This window comes from Drosophila nasuta, chromosome 2L, assembly GCF_023558535.2.
Source record: "Drosophila nasuta strain 15112-1781.00 chromosome 2L, ASM2355853v1, whole genome shotgun sequence".
NCBI lineage: Eukaryota > Metazoa > Arthropoda > Insecta > Diptera > Drosophilidae > Drosophila > Drosophila nasuta.
In genome coordinates, this window is record NC_083455.1 from 27,144,271 (window position 1) to 27,158,179 (window position 13,909).

At 44.9% G+C, this 13,909-nt stretch overlaps 8 protein-coding genes across 9 annotated transcripts in view; 6 read left to right on the forward strand and 2 right to left on the reverse strand.

Moving 5' to 3' along the window:
• Positions 1-7,692, forward strand: part of LOC132797189 (sorting nexin-21) — a 79,807-nt gene extending 72,115 nt beyond the window's left edge. The window contains exons 1-4 of one of the 2 annotated variants that reach the window (XM_060808752.1): positions 6,168-6,365; positions 6,434-6,580; positions 6,641-7,340; positions 7,399-7,692. In XM_060808752.1, coding sequence (XP_060664735.1) covers position 6,365; positions 6,434-6,580; positions 6,641-7,340; positions 7,399-7,534 — 984 coding nt within the window. In that variant the 5' untranslated portion in view covers positions 6,168-6,364 and the 3' untranslated portion in view covers positions 7,535-7,692. Of the gene's footprint in view, positions 1-6,167; positions 6,366-6,433; positions 6,581-6,640; positions 7,341-7,398 lie in introns of those variants that run through there. The other variant, XM_060808761.1, reaches the window with a different exon arrangement.
• On the forward strand, positions 273-1,624 carry LOC132797199 (caspase-like). Its single transcript, XM_060808771.1, has 2 exons — positions 273-1,412; positions 1,488-1,624. Exon 1 carries the CDS (start codon positions 354-356, stop codon positions 1,212-1,214), a length of 861 nt encoding a protein of 286 aa, XP_060664754.1. The 5' UTR covers positions 273-353; the 3' UTR covers positions 1,215-1,412; positions 1,488-1,624.
• On the forward strand, positions 2,226-3,298 carry LOC132793262 (thioredoxin domain-containing protein). The gene has a single exon (XM_060803028.1). It carries the CDS (start codon positions 2,297-2,299, stop codon positions 3,206-3,208), a length of 912 nt encoding a protein of 303 aa, XP_060659011.1. The 5' UTR covers positions 2,226-2,296; the 3' UTR covers positions 3,209-3,298.
• Positions 3,573-4,470, forward strand: LOC132793278 (transcription initiation factor TFIID subunit 10b). Its single transcript, XM_060803049.1, has 2 exons — positions 3,573-3,849; positions 3,909-4,470. Exons 1-2 carry the CDS (start codon positions 3,639-3,641, stop codon positions 4,172-4,174), a joined length of 477 nt encoding a protein of 158 aa, XP_060659032.1. The 5' UTR covers positions 3,573-3,638; the 3' UTR covers positions 4,175-4,470.
• On the reverse strand, positions 4,256-5,622 carry LOC132793270 (gamma-secretase subunit Aph-1). The gene is made up of 2 exons (XM_060803038.1): positions 5,161-5,622; positions 4,256-5,085 (listed from the first exon to the last, which is right to left on the reverse strand). The coding sequence occupies exons 1-2, from the start codon at positions 5,554-5,556 to the stop codon at positions 4,762-4,764; spliced, it is 720 nt and encodes a 239-aa protein (XP_060659021.1). The 5' UTR covers positions 5,557-5,622; the 3' UTR covers positions 4,256-4,761.
• Position 7,693: 1 nt separating the features above from the next.
• LOC132797154 (transportin-3) lies at positions 7,694-12,009 on the reverse strand. Its single transcript, XM_060808691.1, has 5 exons — positions 11,565-12,009; positions 10,395-11,471; positions 10,172-10,338; positions 8,755-10,113; positions 7,694-8,689 (listed from the first exon to the last, which is right to left on the reverse strand). Exons 1-5 carry the CDS (start codon positions 11,676-11,678, stop codon positions 8,629-8,631), a joined length of 2,778 nt encoding a protein of 925 aa, XP_060664674.1. The 5' UTR covers positions 11,679-12,009; the 3' UTR covers positions 7,694-8,628.
• Positions 12,010-12,076: 67 nt separating this feature from the next.
• On the forward strand, positions 12,077-12,551 carry LOC132797216 (SNAPIN protein homolog). Its single transcript, XM_060808813.1, has one exon. The coding sequence runs from the start codon at positions 12,141-12,143 to the stop codon at positions 12,549-12,551; it is 411 nt and encodes a 136-aa protein (XP_060664796.1). The 5' UTR covers positions 12,077-12,140.
• Positions 12,551-13,255, forward strand: LOC132797209 (methyltransferase N6AMT1). The gene has a single exon (XM_060808782.1). The coding sequence runs from the start codon at positions 12,551-12,553 to the stop codon at positions 13,202-13,204; it is 654 nt and encodes a 217-aa protein (XP_060664765.1). The 3' UTR covers positions 13,205-13,255.
• The last annotated feature ends 654 nt before the right edge of the window (positions 13,256-13,909 follow it).

Genomic DNA, 13,909 nt, shown 5'->3' on the forward strand with positions numbered 1-13,909 from the left:
TTATAAAACTGTTCTAGTTTTATACACCATCCTTAGCTAAGAGCTAAACCTTTGTCTACACGACGAAAGCTCAATATAATTTAGCTTTTTCGTTGAATTACGCTTTTAAAAGCTTTTTACACTAACCATATATTTTTTTTGCACACAACGTCGAAGTCGGCAACAAGTGCATTTATTATTTTCTTGGCTTCAGAATGTAAGCTTTTGATAGCTTTTGGATTACTTCGATCAGACACCATATACGGTGTTATCAGTCTCTCTTTAGCCGGCAAGTTGAGCACAACAGTTGCTCAATCATTTAATAGTTCGCTCGAAATCGTCTGATTCGAGAAGTACTCTAAATAAACAGAACAATGAATAACGACGACCACAATACTACGGATGGCAACTGTTTTACCATTTTAGGGAAAACGGAAGACAGGGCAGGACCAAAGGATAATGTGGCACGTATGGTCACTGGACGCTACGCTAATGAATATAAAATGAATCACAAGTATCGGGGTTTGGCGCTAATCTTTGGTCATGAGCACTTTGACGTTGCCAACTTACAGAGACGCATTGAAACTGATGTGGATACGAAAAATCTAACGGAAGCGCTAACGAAACTCGATTTCTGTGTGCGACCCTTTAAAGATTTGAGCCACAAAGAAGTGATGGAAAAAATTAAGGAAACGGTGGAAATGGATCATACGGAACACGATTGCATTCTAATTGCGGTGCTCTCGTATGGTGAGTGCGATTTGGTCTACGCCAAGGATACATTTTATCGCATGGATGATCTCTGGAATGCTTTTACGGCGGACAAATGCCCAACGTTGACGGGCAAACCGAAACTTTTTATCGTTGAGGCGAATCGGGGCAGAAAGCGCGATATGGGTTATCGAATGTCTGGTCAAACTCAGACGGACAGCGATTCCCCATCAAACTATAGAATTCCAATACACGCAGACTTTCTGGTTGCCTTCAGCAGCATTCCCAACTACTGCACCTGGAGCGATTCCCTCAAGGGCAGCTGGTTCATTTACAGTCTCTGCCAAGAACTTTTGAGCTCTGGCAGGAAAATGGATCTGCTCATGCTTCTGACGTTTGTTGGTCAACGGGTCGCCGTTGATTTTGAGAGCTATGACGAGGGATATAAGCAAATTACCTGCACTATGTCCACGCTGACCCGCATTGTGTATTTCGATGACCACAAAATCGACCACTGCGCGTAACTCATACTCCAAGTGACGAATTAACCGTATTTCCGTATTTAGCAACAGCCTTGAAAAAAACCACAGCGTTTCCTGTATTTACCAACACTATTTTCACACAAAAAAAAAACAACAACAAAAATGGTGCAGCCTTACACCAAAGAAAAAAGCTTAGACGCTGCAACGACCGATCTCAAACATTTTCACATTATTTATCAGGTAAACTGATAAGCATTTGAATTGATTCACCATTATTATTTACTTAACTAACACTTTACACACATATTCCAACAGGCACACCAATTGGAAAAAAACGCACACACGGATCACAAAACGCGCGCACTGCAACTAGAGATGATCCACCGGTATTGGCGTGAGCGATTGCCAAAAATCGTCCCTATCGATTACCATGCGATTAGCAGTTGCATTGCGTAGCATTCCACTAAAACATAATATTCTTAATATTATATTATAATAATCTTTGACACATATTAATCGCAACTCGTATAAAATTAATAAATTACAATAACGAATTCACTGAAAAATTTCATTTAAAAAACAAGACGCGCATATTGCAACTAGAGGAAATCTACCATAACGTAGATGGTGCATTCACCAATCTCCAACATTTTCACTGTATCTGCAGGATCGGGTAACTGATAAGCATTTCACTCGATAATTATTCACAAGCCTAACATTATTTACAAACAAATTAAAACCGGCACAACAATTGAAAAAAAAACGCACACATATCAGAAAACGCGCGCACTGCAACTGGAGATGATCCACCGGTATTGGCGTGAGCGATTGCCAAAAATCGTCCCTATCGATTACAATTCGATTTGCATTTGCATTTCGTAACATTAAAAATTATATATATGATATCTTCATCTTGTTTAAATTTAAATATTATATTTTTGAAAAATTAATTTAAAAAAACGAGGTGCTCATTTTGCAACTAGAGGTTATTTAACGGTTTTCTGTGTTGTTATCGATAAATCTAACGACGCCGCTTGTCGAACAACAATCACCACTAGCCAATTTTATTTACACACAACGTCGACGTCGGCAACAAGTGCATTTATTATTTTCTTGGCTTCACAATGTTTTTTTGTAAGCTAATCCTAGTACTATTTATTGGAGTAATTGCCAATTGTAGCGCTAGCATCGAGCGCGTCGATGACTCAGACTTGATTCACATTCTAACCGGCGAAGGCGACGTGGTGGCTTTGTTTACCAGGGCCACAAACTGCGGAGAGTGTGTGGAGTATGAACGCGTTATTGCCAATGCCCAGGACGAGCTAAAGCAGACGCTTGGCGCTTCGGTTGTGCAAGCCCATGACAGCAATCTTATACACATTTACGATCCGAGTCGGGAACCAGCTTTACTCTATTTCCGACGTGGAATTCCCATACTATACACTGGCGACATTAATGCCGAGGAGATCTTGCACTTCTTCGGCGACAATCGAGAGCCTGCTGTGAAGGAGCTGTCCGACGAGACGTTTGAGCATTTGACACAGGCCTCAACTGGAGCAACAACTGGAGATTGGTTCATATTCTTCAATTCCGCTGAGTGTGTGCTCTGCCAGCGCTTGTATGCCATTTGGGAATCTGTTGCCGGCAAGCTGAAGCGCAAGATCAATGTGGCCAGAGTGAATGCCTTGGCTGCTGGAGTTTCCACAGCGAAACGTTTCAATGTTGTGGAGACACCAGAGTTCATCTTGTTGCGTCAAGGCAAGCTGTATCGTTATACGCTAAAGGAGTTTACGCCACAAGCATTCATCGAGTTTGCGGAGGGCGGTTTTGCAAAGACATCGCATCCGGAGCCTGTTCCGCCGATAGCTGGTTTGATGGATGATATCTCTCTTAAACAAATTCTGGAACACGTCAGTAGTTATGGTCCATTGCCATTGGCCATTGTTGGCGGTCTATCATTGATAATACTCGTTTATATTCTTAAGTCAGTATGCAAGTCATCAGAAAAGCCGAAGAAAACAAAGAAAGATAAATAGCACAGTTCAACTAAGAGTTGAATCGAAAATTTAACTGTGAATGCATGTCAAGTTTTGTAATAAAATGCAAATAAAAAAATCTTCACTCAATTATAATGACCTGAGGGCGGGAAATATAACGTTTCGATTAACGGGCATTTCAGCATGCTAGTATATTATGAAGTTGCATCCATACTGCATTTTACAAACCTAAGCTGATCTCTACTCTAAGCCGAAAGAAAAATATTACTGTTATTGGATTTTAAGTTGTGTAATTAAAAACAAATAAAAGCCGCACCTACTCAAAATTTCGCCAGTCCGATAAATATTTCTAGTATTATACCAGCAAGACCGCTTGCGGTATACTTTCAATTTCCCAGACATCTTACAACGGTCACACTTTCCACTAGCAGTTTTCCAGAACGTTTGCATTTGTTTTGTTTTGGGCGAAATGGTCGGCTCCAACTTTGGCATTATTTACCATCCAAGCGCTGGTGGTTCCTCGGGACAAGCCAACTCCGGTGGTGGTGGAGGAGGTGGCGCCTCTGGTGGTAGCAGCAACTTTAATGCCATTGCTGGCGGAGATCGCACAGCTCCAGCTTCGCATCTCAGCGACTTCATGTTGCAGCTGGAGGATTACACTCCTCTACTGCCGGATGCAGGTAAAATTTAATACTTAATAGTGAAATGCTTAGCAATATATTATGTGTGCTGTTTGCAGTGACATCGCACTACTTGAATATGGGCGGTTTCCATGCGGATGACAAGCGTATTGTGCGCTTGATTTCGATTGCAACGCAGAAATTCATGTCGGACATCATCGATGATGCCCTGCAGCATTCCAAGGCACGGACACACATGCAGAACGCAAGCGCACCCGGCGGCTCCAAGGCCAAGGATCGTAAATTCACCCTCACAATGGAAGATTTGCAGCCCGCTTTGGCCGACTATGGCATCAATGTGCGCAAAATGGATTACAGTCAGTAGACTGAAGAGATTATCGGAGACAAGTCTTTTAGTTTATACATTTAGTTTAAATTCCACACGCAAGCAATAAAAGCTCCGACATAAGTTTAGTACAATGTAAGCTGCTTAATATTTATTTAAGGTAAAGCGTACAAAGCGCTTCCAGTATCTGGATTCAAAATACCCGCTAGACAATTATTTGGAAAGGGTATGAATCAGTTATTGGCAGTAGGCTAAAGATATTGTATTACCATATTTTGTAAGCCTTCAATTTTTTTTAAACAACTCTTTTTTTAATTAAAAAGTTTAAGCCATTATGATTACTAAGAATTTCTCTACGATCGGATAGGAAATTAAAAAGATATTCAAGAAATTTCTTTGAGCGGTTAAGAATTGCTTTAAAAATGGGTAATCATATCAAAGTTACACAAAGAACAATCAATACAAATGTTCTTATCACATAAAATCGTGTTGAAATGAGTAGCGGGTATTTGACAGTCGATCCTATTCGACTTTCTTATATTTTAAGTTAAGGCGCTTTTTTGCGCCTCCAGTTGGATTCCGACTTAAGCCTAATACTTTCGAGGTTATTGCTACGAGTCATCAGATCATTGACACATTATAAACCGCTTCGCACTTCTGGCACTTCCTCCAGCCACCTTGAAAGCCAACACTCCGGTGAGCACTGTCACAATATAGCTGGGCAGCAAGGTGGCCCAATAATGTGCATCCGCATTGAGCAGCGTCAGCAGCGAGACAAAGAGATGTGAGCCCACCACGTACGCAATGTGTAAGTAGTTGTTTGTGTCGAAGGCATTGAAAAAGATGATGCTCCAGAACGTGTGCAGCAGGATGATGGCCAGCGCTTGAGCGGCCGAAGTGATAAAGAAGAGCTCAGTGCCGCCCTTCAAGCCCATTGTGCCGGGTCCAGTCTGCAATTTGGAATTGATATGGTAACGGTATGGTAAAATTTAACAAGTTTCGAAGTATGTGATTGATTCACTCACCATGTCAGCTAGTACATTGACCAATGCAAACATGCCGGAAATTATGCCGAATCCCAGACCTGAAACGTAAGCCAGGATGTGCTTGTTTTCAGTGACGCGCGTGTCCTCGGCCACGGCGTGCAATCCCTGCTCGGTGCTGCGCAGAATGCGATAGATGATGTAGCGAAAGCATTCCTGGAACAGCACCGAGAACACAACGCCAAATGCCAGCACATCTTGGAGAGGTACGACAGCAAACCAAAGCAGGGAGGAGAGCAGCAGTGAGAGCAGCCAGAAGAAGGCGGCTGCTATCAGAATAATGATGCGCACAGGATCATTGGCGATGGTGAACACGAAAAGCGAAAACGGTGGTCCAAATGCCAGCAGAGTGCAGCCAAAAAACTCGGGCAGCGTCATCTTTTCGTGTTGTTTTGTGTGTGGGTGTCCCCAATAGCGGCGGGCAGACTTTATAAGTCGTGAGCAGTGTGACCGCAGCTGGGCAGTTAACAAATATACCGCACAGCTGATATGTTATTCCTTTGCGGCTTAAAACAAAATATGTAAAAGTTAGGCTCTTAAATGGTAGTTGCAAAATTATATTTTTATCATGAGAATATTTTGTACTCTAAAATATTGGAATTTATTTTAGATTTGCTTGCCAATAAGCTATTTGGTATAAAAATATATAACTGACTCGTGAGTCGTGAGTAGTGCAATGTTGCTCTACCGATAACGATAACATGCAAATGTTTTGCTGCACTCAGCAAAGGCTTCGAAGATAGAGTTTATGCATTCGCCAGTGCAGTTGGTGAAGTGTGTACAATATTATTAATAACAATAATAATAATAACACATAAACATATAAATATTTAATGCTTGCGAAGCTAGGCTTAATAATGGCAACCAAGAGTTGCTTAAATTGGAAGCTGCTTAGCAAGTCTTCACTTACAGGGTATGCGGTAGTCGCAACGCTGATTACTTGCAGACAAAGACAAAGGCGGCCCACTTACAAAGCTCTCTTGCGCTAGTGGGAGCGCAGTGTTTTCGTTTAGCTGACTGGGGTCAGTGGGGGGATTGATATATTAGTCACAGCACAACATATTCGCGAACGTAATACGAACGTCGTCAGCGTCTGCGATAAACAATATAAACAAATCAATTGTACGGAAGCTAGTTTTATTGTTTATTCGCCTGTTCTCATTCAGCAATCAAGCGCAGCCCAGTCAGTGAGTAAACGTCGGTTAATTAGAGTGCGACTTTCATTTTCCATACGTTTCGCTTGTGTTCGTTTCAGTGCATGCTGTGATGGCCAAACGTCTGCTGCCCCATCAGCCATCGGAAGACACTCCCCATCCAGATGATGAACTCGAGAGTCCCGCCATAGAGGCGGCTGCCTTGGCCATAGCTGTGCCTCAACCCACAGATCAGACGCTCCAGAAAGGTTTGTGATCGAGTCTCGATGCTGCTGCAGCTTTTGTTAATGTCTTTCCTTTGTTGACAGCTTTCTGGGAGCGCTACAACAGCCCGGAAAAGAGTTTCAAGCCCGCTCCAGAGGGCACAACAGTACTCCGCTTTGAGATACTCATGGCACACATTATGCCACGCGAAGGCGACGATCCCAAGCTCAAGCGTTATGTGGTCTATGAGCTGACAGTGCGCCAGGACAGCCAGGTGATGGATGCCCAACCCGCCAAGCTGGAGCGACGCTACACGGACTTCCGCGAGCTGTATCAATGTCTGAAGCGTGAGCATCCCAATGAGTTGGGTCAGCTCAACTTTCCCAACAAGGTGCTGATGGGCAACTTTTCGGCGGATTTAATTCGAGAACGCAGCATGGCCTTTGAGGCATTTCTCAGTCATGTGGCAGCTCATCCCTTGCTAAAGGAATCCCCAGCGTTCCTTCGATTTCTGCAGCACGAGGAACTGACGCGAGGTTGTCAGTACTTGGATGAGCGTCGCAACGAGATGGCCATACCCATACTCGAGAACTGCTTTCGACTGCTCAACAAGATCTACATGAATCGTTCCCGACCGGTTGTGTTGATCCTCTGTCGCCTGGTGGCTGCCTGCACAGTTTCCCCGGTGCCTCATCTTGCGGCGGAGCGTTGGGCTCTCCTGGCACTCAGTCGCTTCGATACGCTCTGTGATATTGATCTGCTGCCACTCTACATTCCCCTGCTGCACACTTGCACCCACTTGTGGTGAGTCAATGGAGTGATTTCTCTTTAGAATTGTTTAAATTTCTTGTCTTTCTTTAAGGTGGCAACGCGGACAGGATCAGAAACCCATCACGGATCGCCTCACTGAAATGTCCAGGCAAGGCATCAACACTGCGAACATCACAAGCCTCACACAGGCCATTCACAAGCTCGATCCACGCACCGAGACCATCTGAATTCCCCCCACCACAAAGCACACACTCAACTGTATATAGACAGCATATAGAATCATCCATACATCGAGGACGTAGCGCAAAGCTGAAAGTGCAATTAGCAAATTTAACGTGCAATTAGTATTAATAATACACCATATCTTTTTTATCTCTCCAACTCACTTTAGTTTCTGTCAATTTGTGTTGTTTATCTAACTCTTAAGTTATACCATGTATTTAATGAAATTATTCAAAATATATATCATAGAAATTAAACGGAATACTCAAGTGGACTATGAGGTTGATGAATCACTTTTCTTTTTGTAAATAAAGCTCGAATATGTGTGTCAATTTCTACGTGATTATTTATAAATCAAATATGAAATGAATTCAATGAGGGTTATTAGCTCATTACTGAAAATAAATTCTGATTTACTATATGTGAGAATTGTGTGTTGATTGACGTCTCTCACATTTATTTCCACTTATAGATGTGCGTTACGAATTTCTTAGAATAATCAGGCAAGTATTGGCAAACTTAAAATAAAATATAATTCTGGACGTCATACTCTTTTTATGACGTGGGAACGAATTTCTCAACTTAACATTAATCAAGGCAAATATTGGAACTTAAAATAAACTATAATGAATTCGAAAGAATTTCCCTTTCTTTTTTTTACAAATAATATCCATTAATTTCGTATCTTAAACAAATTAAAAATCTAGTATACTTATCCGGAAATTGTTGTTGTCTGGAGCAAATAAGACGCGTCACAAGTGTCTGAGTTAAGTCACATTAAACATTTTAATCAGATCGTAGTTTAAGTCATCGCTAAACTTAAATAATGCCTTAAAATAATTCAACTTATTGTACGATGCGTTGCCGTGAGGATCCCGATGACCGCACTCCCGAAATCATAATAAAAATATATGTATATATAATCCAACTATAAGTACGCTATATAAATAAGTTTTTCGTTTGTTGTTTGTTTTCTTGTTTTGTGTTTGTGTTCTTGCCATGGCTTTCGACGACGGTGCGTATACATAATTTCCAATGTACAATCTCCAACGTGGTGTGCGATGTGTGTGTGTGTGTCTGTGTGTGTGCAAAGCGTTGTTTAGCGAAAGAGACGCGTAAATGTTTTCAGTGCTTGGGTCACGGCCTTTGTGGTGTCCGCTCTGCAAGAGAAAAGAGAGAAAGGAGTAAGCAAAAGTTTAAAGAAATAACTTGAATTCACTTTTACCTCAGCACCGTGGTGCTGAACTCCTCCAGCTGCTGTTGCGTGGCAGTGACATAGCCACCGCTATTCTTCTTGGGCAGCGAGTCGAGAGCATTGGCTAGGAACGGTTCCATCTGCGCATTGCCCACCACATGCTTCAGTTCGCTGAGCACCTCGGCCACATCGGCGAGCATATACGAGTGCAGTTGAAACACCGAAGCCTGGATGAGGTTCATGACCAGCGCACTGCCATGCTGAGTGGCCAGCTCGACGACCAGCGGCCGGCATTCGGCGTGCCGATGATTGCTGCTCCGTCCCCAGGTCAGCAGATTGATGAAGAACTTCATCACCGACGAGTTGGCCTCACGATGATCCAGCGAGCACGCAATGAGCGCACACTGAAAGATGGGCGTGATGAGGCTGCTCTGCAGCAGCTGCAGCGGACAACAGTCGAGGTAACGCGATGCGAGTCGAAAGAAATCATCCACAGTATCGGGATTATTGCGCAGACCATTCTCCAGCTGCAGCAGTCCAAAGGTGGGCTCAATGAACGCCTGCAGCATCTCGAGCAGACCCGAAATGCACTCGTTGGACTTGGCAAATTCATCCACCAGTATGGAGCCCACATACAAGAAGCAACTGTGATGCTGCACCGCATAGAGCACCACAATCTGCTTGATCAATGGCTCCACCAGGAGCACCGCCTGCTTGCGGACCATGCGCACTGCGTAGCGGAGTAGGCGGCAGGTGCGCTCCATGATGCGCAGATCGCTCTGGTATTTGTCCAGCACACGCGAGATCAGTGGCCAGGCATCGTTTAATATTGCAACTGTTGGATGCTCCACGCTGTCGGGCACATCGGGATTTGTGTGGCGTATTATGGCACAGGCGCGATCAATCCAATAGACGGGATCACTGCGCTCGCCCTTCTCCACCGGCGCTTGGCTCTCCAAGAGCTGTGCCAGCGGCTGCAGCTGAAAGCTGACGATCTCACGCAACGCTGGCTGCAGCTGCTCGCGCGGCAGTTTGGTTAATATCAGCGAAATGCCCTTGAGGAGACCGATGGCCACATCGTTGTTGATTTGAAAGCTGTCCAGGCTGCGGGCAATCTCCACGAGTCCGCTAATGTGACAAATCATATTCTGTCTGCACGCCGAGCAGATCGAAGTCAACGCTATGGCAGCCGCCGGCGCTAAGCCGTTCTTCTGCTGCAGGGCGTAGAGCAAAAAGTTGAGCACCGCCTCCAGCAGATTCGAGTGATTCTCGATCCATTCGCAGAGCTCACCTATGAGCATGATGGACGTGTAGCGCACCGCAATGTGCGTCTGTTCGGACATTGAGAGTATCGCCTCCACCACCTTGGGTATCACCTCGTTCTCCTCGCTGCAAAGAGTGAGTATTAGAGGGGAACTCTTCGACTCCTTTCCAGTCAATTACTTACGGCAATATGTTCTTGGCCACGTTCTGCATGACAAACAGCGCCGCCTCGGTGGACTCCCATGTTGTGTTGGGCGCTTGGAGTATAATGTACATTTGCTTGAAACACGCATTGGAGCCAACAATGAATGCCACATCCTTCAGCAGATCGGACACCTTGCGACGAAAGTCCTGCAAGCGAGAAACAAATTAATAAAGATTTCTAATTCCTGTCTTAATCTACTTACGTAGAAATTGTTGTTCTCCTCGATGAGTCCGTCGTGATCGCTCTCCATTTGCGCATGCCGATAAAGAGCGCTGATCAGCCGCTCAATGTGCGGCCTAAAGCGGGCAGTGAGCTTGTCGTCGTAGCGCTGAAACAGATCCTCGCTGAGCTTGTACCACAAATGGAACGTAATCTCGGCGACTTCATAGTCGAAATGCCCGACACACAACAGCACCAAATCCAGACCCTTCATCGCGTGCTGTTGCTCCAGTATATCAAAAGAGAAGGCATCGCAGAGCGTGGTGAAAATGCCACAATAGTTGATCGTCTTATCCGTGTCCTCGTGGGCGACACTCAAGTGATAGGCAGCCTCCAACTGGCAGACAGCTTCAAAGACACGTCCCACCTGTGACTCCACCTCGGGACTGCCGCTGCGCGATCCCATGCAGCTTAACAGGGCACACACACATTCGGAGGCGTTGTCATGCAGTTTGCCCGACGTCTCCGCCGGCTGACTGAGCATCCGAAAGGCGAGCTGCGAGAGCGCATTGTCGCAGATGTGTGAGAGCGGAAAGGCGTTGATGACCAGCCAGGCGCTGTACGTGCGCAGTGTGGCGTTCCAGATGCGTTGCTGATCGAGATCCTCGCGCTGCACACACATACAAAGGAACTCGAGCACACATTCGGCACTGGCGTCCAGTTGCTTGTGCACCTGCTCACGGCGATTGGCGCCTAGGCGCAAGAAGCGTGAGTCAATCTCCTCGGGCAGCACTTTGAGCACCTCGAGAAGGGGCCAAATTGCAGCTGGATGTGGTGCCAAAGCCTTCAACAGATCACTGATGGGCTCCTGCCACGTGGCCATCAAGAGGGCCAAATCGGCGACAGCTAAGCTCAGTTGGGTAACAATCACATTGTCCGTCTGCTCGTCGATCTGTCCAATGTGTGTAATGAGTGAATCTCGCAGAGATTCGTGTGTGTGCGGCGGCAGTTCGCTGAATGAGTTTTGTATCTTGTTGCGCATCGTCTGGGCGGCAAAGTAATTGGCATGCAGATCACGCTTTTGGTGCAGCAGCTCGTCGGCAATCGTCCACGAGTAGATCTGCAACAAGTGTCAACGCAACACCATTATTATTGCACATGCCACACGTAATGATTATAATTCACAACTTGCATCATTTGTGTTTCGACTTACCGACTTTTGAAAATCCTGCAGCCATTTGTTGGCCTTCTCCTGCTCTTTGGGATTGTTACCCTGGAAGAGTGCACTGATTGCTTGATATACTATATCCACTGAGTATGTGTCCATTGCGCCGGCCTTTTGCTTGCAGCTAAATTACACAAGTTCTGAATCAAAGCATTTAATTATTTACCAAAAAAAAACACTCTTGATGTTTTTCTTAAGCACGTATTTGTGGTGGTCTGTCGATTGGTCGATAAACTGATTGCAGCCGTGCCACAAGAAGTCTATCGTTCACAGCTGTTTGAGTTATTGTGGTGGTTTGTCGATATTAATGCACACAGTTGATACAATTTCGAGCATCAACTGGTTACTGTAATAAGTTTTTTTGAATAATGTTGAAACAGACAATAATAGCAAGCAAAGTTGTATATTTTGTTGTTTACATTTTAATGAATATGTATTTATAGCAAATATTTATGGCATAGATATAAACAAGTTTTATTCGATACATCATCTTTATTTTGGTATATTTTGCAATTGAGCGCACGGTCATACTGCACTGCTGAGTAGCAGTTTAGAGGATTGACAATGGACAAAGATTCCGACTCCACGGTTACCTCGCTGGATGAAAACACGGAAAACTTCTGCACGAACCCCACACGCGACATTCTCGCCGACGGCATCACAAATCTCTTCAAGCCGACCATCGAGAAGCTCGACGAGCGCGTCGCCACCACAATCCAACTGCAGTCGGAGCTGCGTGGACAGTTGGATGCATTGGCCGCCCAGCTGCGGGACATAGAGAAGGCACAACAGCAGATACCCGAGTTTGCCGAGAAGGTCAAGGAGCTGCTGAACGTCAAGCACAAGGTGACGATCATCAACAACGTGCTAAGCAGCAGCCAGGAACGTTTGACGAATCTCCACAAGCTCATCGAGAAGGAGCAGCAGCGACGTCAGGCTCTGTTGGACTCGGCGTTGAGCACCAACATATCGTAATGGAGACGCCGCATACGCAGCATCTCAGTGCGGCAGACTTTGAGCACGTCTATGAGCCCGCTGAGGATTCGTTTCTGCTCTTGGATGCCTTGGAGGCAGATCTCCCATTTCTCGACTCGTTGCAGCCGCGTCTCTGCGTGGAGCTGGGCTCCGGCAGCGGCGTCATAATCACAGCACTGGCCAAGCGTCTGGCGCAGTCTTCAATCTGCCTGGCCACCGACATCAATCCACATGCCTGCGATGCCACCAAACGGACAGCTTGCCACAATGGTGCACGCTTGGATAGCGTTCGTTGCAATCTGGCGGATGCACTGCGTCCTCGCTCGGTGGACGTGCTGCTCTTTAATCCCCCCTATGTGGTGACCAGCGATGAGGAGCAGCAGCAAAGCAGTGAAGTGTTGGTAGACAATCCACTAGTCTATTCATGGGCAGGTGGAAAGGATGGACGACGTGTCACCGACATTTTGCTGCAGCAACTGGATAACATTCTTTCACCTCGGGGTGTGCTTTATCTGCTGCTGCTGCGCGAGAATAAACCGGACGAGATCATCGAGCAATTAGTCAAGTTAGGATTTAAGGCTGTCAAATGCATGGAACGACGCATTCCAGGCGAATATCTGTATATACTTAAAGTAACTAGATCTAGCAATTGACCCGATTTGCTTTTACAATAAAGTGCAAACTCTCGCTCTCTCCTTCTCTATTAATCATTTGTTTTGAACCGGGATACTAGAAAAATTAATCATTTAAATAGTACAAATATTTATATATTTTTATTAAACTTAATTTTGTTAATAAATAAAGATTAAACAAAGCATAAGAATAACCATTATTTTTGTTCGCTCATTTGAAATTCATGTTAAATTGGTTTGTGTCACTGCTCAACGAAACAACAGATGGCGCAACAAGTGCAGCATTGATTGGTTCGTGTCCATACTAAGCAACTAAAATCGACGCACGATTTTCGCGTGATTGTCTCCGCTAAGCGAGGGCCCCTTAATCGAAATCAAACCGATAACTGCGCTGAAATTTGAATGTATCGATAGCTGAGCCAGAAAATACGTTACACTTTGAATTGGCAGCAAGTCAGTGCGTTGCATTGAAAATGGCAAATGATGTTGGGGAGTGTTTGCAAACGAGCTGAAACCACCCTGCAACATATGTGTGTGCAACCCCGATAAGGATTATACGGTATCAATCAATGAATTATGTACCTATAGTATGTGTATAATATGTTGTGTATTGGAATAACTACCCCTACTTTGGTGGCATCTGCATGCGCAGCGTTTCATTATGCTTGGGTGGTTGGATAGGGAGGGTTGTGAGGGATGAGCAGAAGAAGAAGCAGCAGCTGGGAG

Bases quoted from the DNA above. Each gene is read 5' to 3' on its own strand.
- LOC132797199 (XM_060808771.1), top strand. From the start codon at position 354: ATGAATAACGACGACCACAATACTACGGATGGCAACTGTTTTACCATT.
- LOC132793262 (XM_060803028.1), top strand. From the start codon at position 2,297: ATGTTTTTTTGTAAGCTAATCCTAGTACTATTTATTGGAGTAATTGCC.
- LOC132793278 (XM_060803049.1), top strand. From the start codon at position 3,639: ATGGTCGGCTCCAACTTTGGCATTATTTACCATCCAAGCGCTGGTGGT. The intron at 3,850-3,908 runs GTAAAATTTAAT...TGCTGTTTGCAG, and splicing joins TCCTCTACTGCCGGATGCAG to TGACATCGCACTACTTGAAT.
- LOC132793270 (XM_060803038.1), bottom strand. From the start codon at position 5,556: ATGACGCTGCCCGAGTTTTTTGGCTGCACTCTGCTGGCATTTGGACCA. The intron at 5,086-5,160 runs GTGAGTGAATCA...TCCAAATTGCAG, and splicing joins TCAATGTACTAGCTGACATG to ACTGGACCCGGCACAATGGG.
- LOC132797154 (XM_060808691.1), bottom strand. From the start codon at position 11,678: ATGGACACATACTCAGTGGATATAGTATATCAAGCAATCAGTGCACTC. The intron at 11,472-11,564 runs GTAAGTCGAAAC...CACTTGTTGCAG, and splicing joins TGCAGGATTTTCAAAAGTCG to ATCTACTCGTGGACGATTGC. The intron at 10,339-10,394 runs GTAAGTAGATTA...TCTCGCTTGCAG, and splicing joins AGGAGAACAACAATTTCTAC to GACTTTCGTCGCAAGGTGTC.
- LOC132797216 (XM_060808813.1), top strand. From the start codon at position 12,141: ATGGACAAAGATTCCGACTCCACGGTTACCTCGCTGGATGAAAACACG.
- LOC132797209 (XM_060808782.1), top strand. From the start codon at position 12,551: ATGGAGACGCCGCATACGCAGCATCTCAGTGCGGCAGACTTTGAGCAC.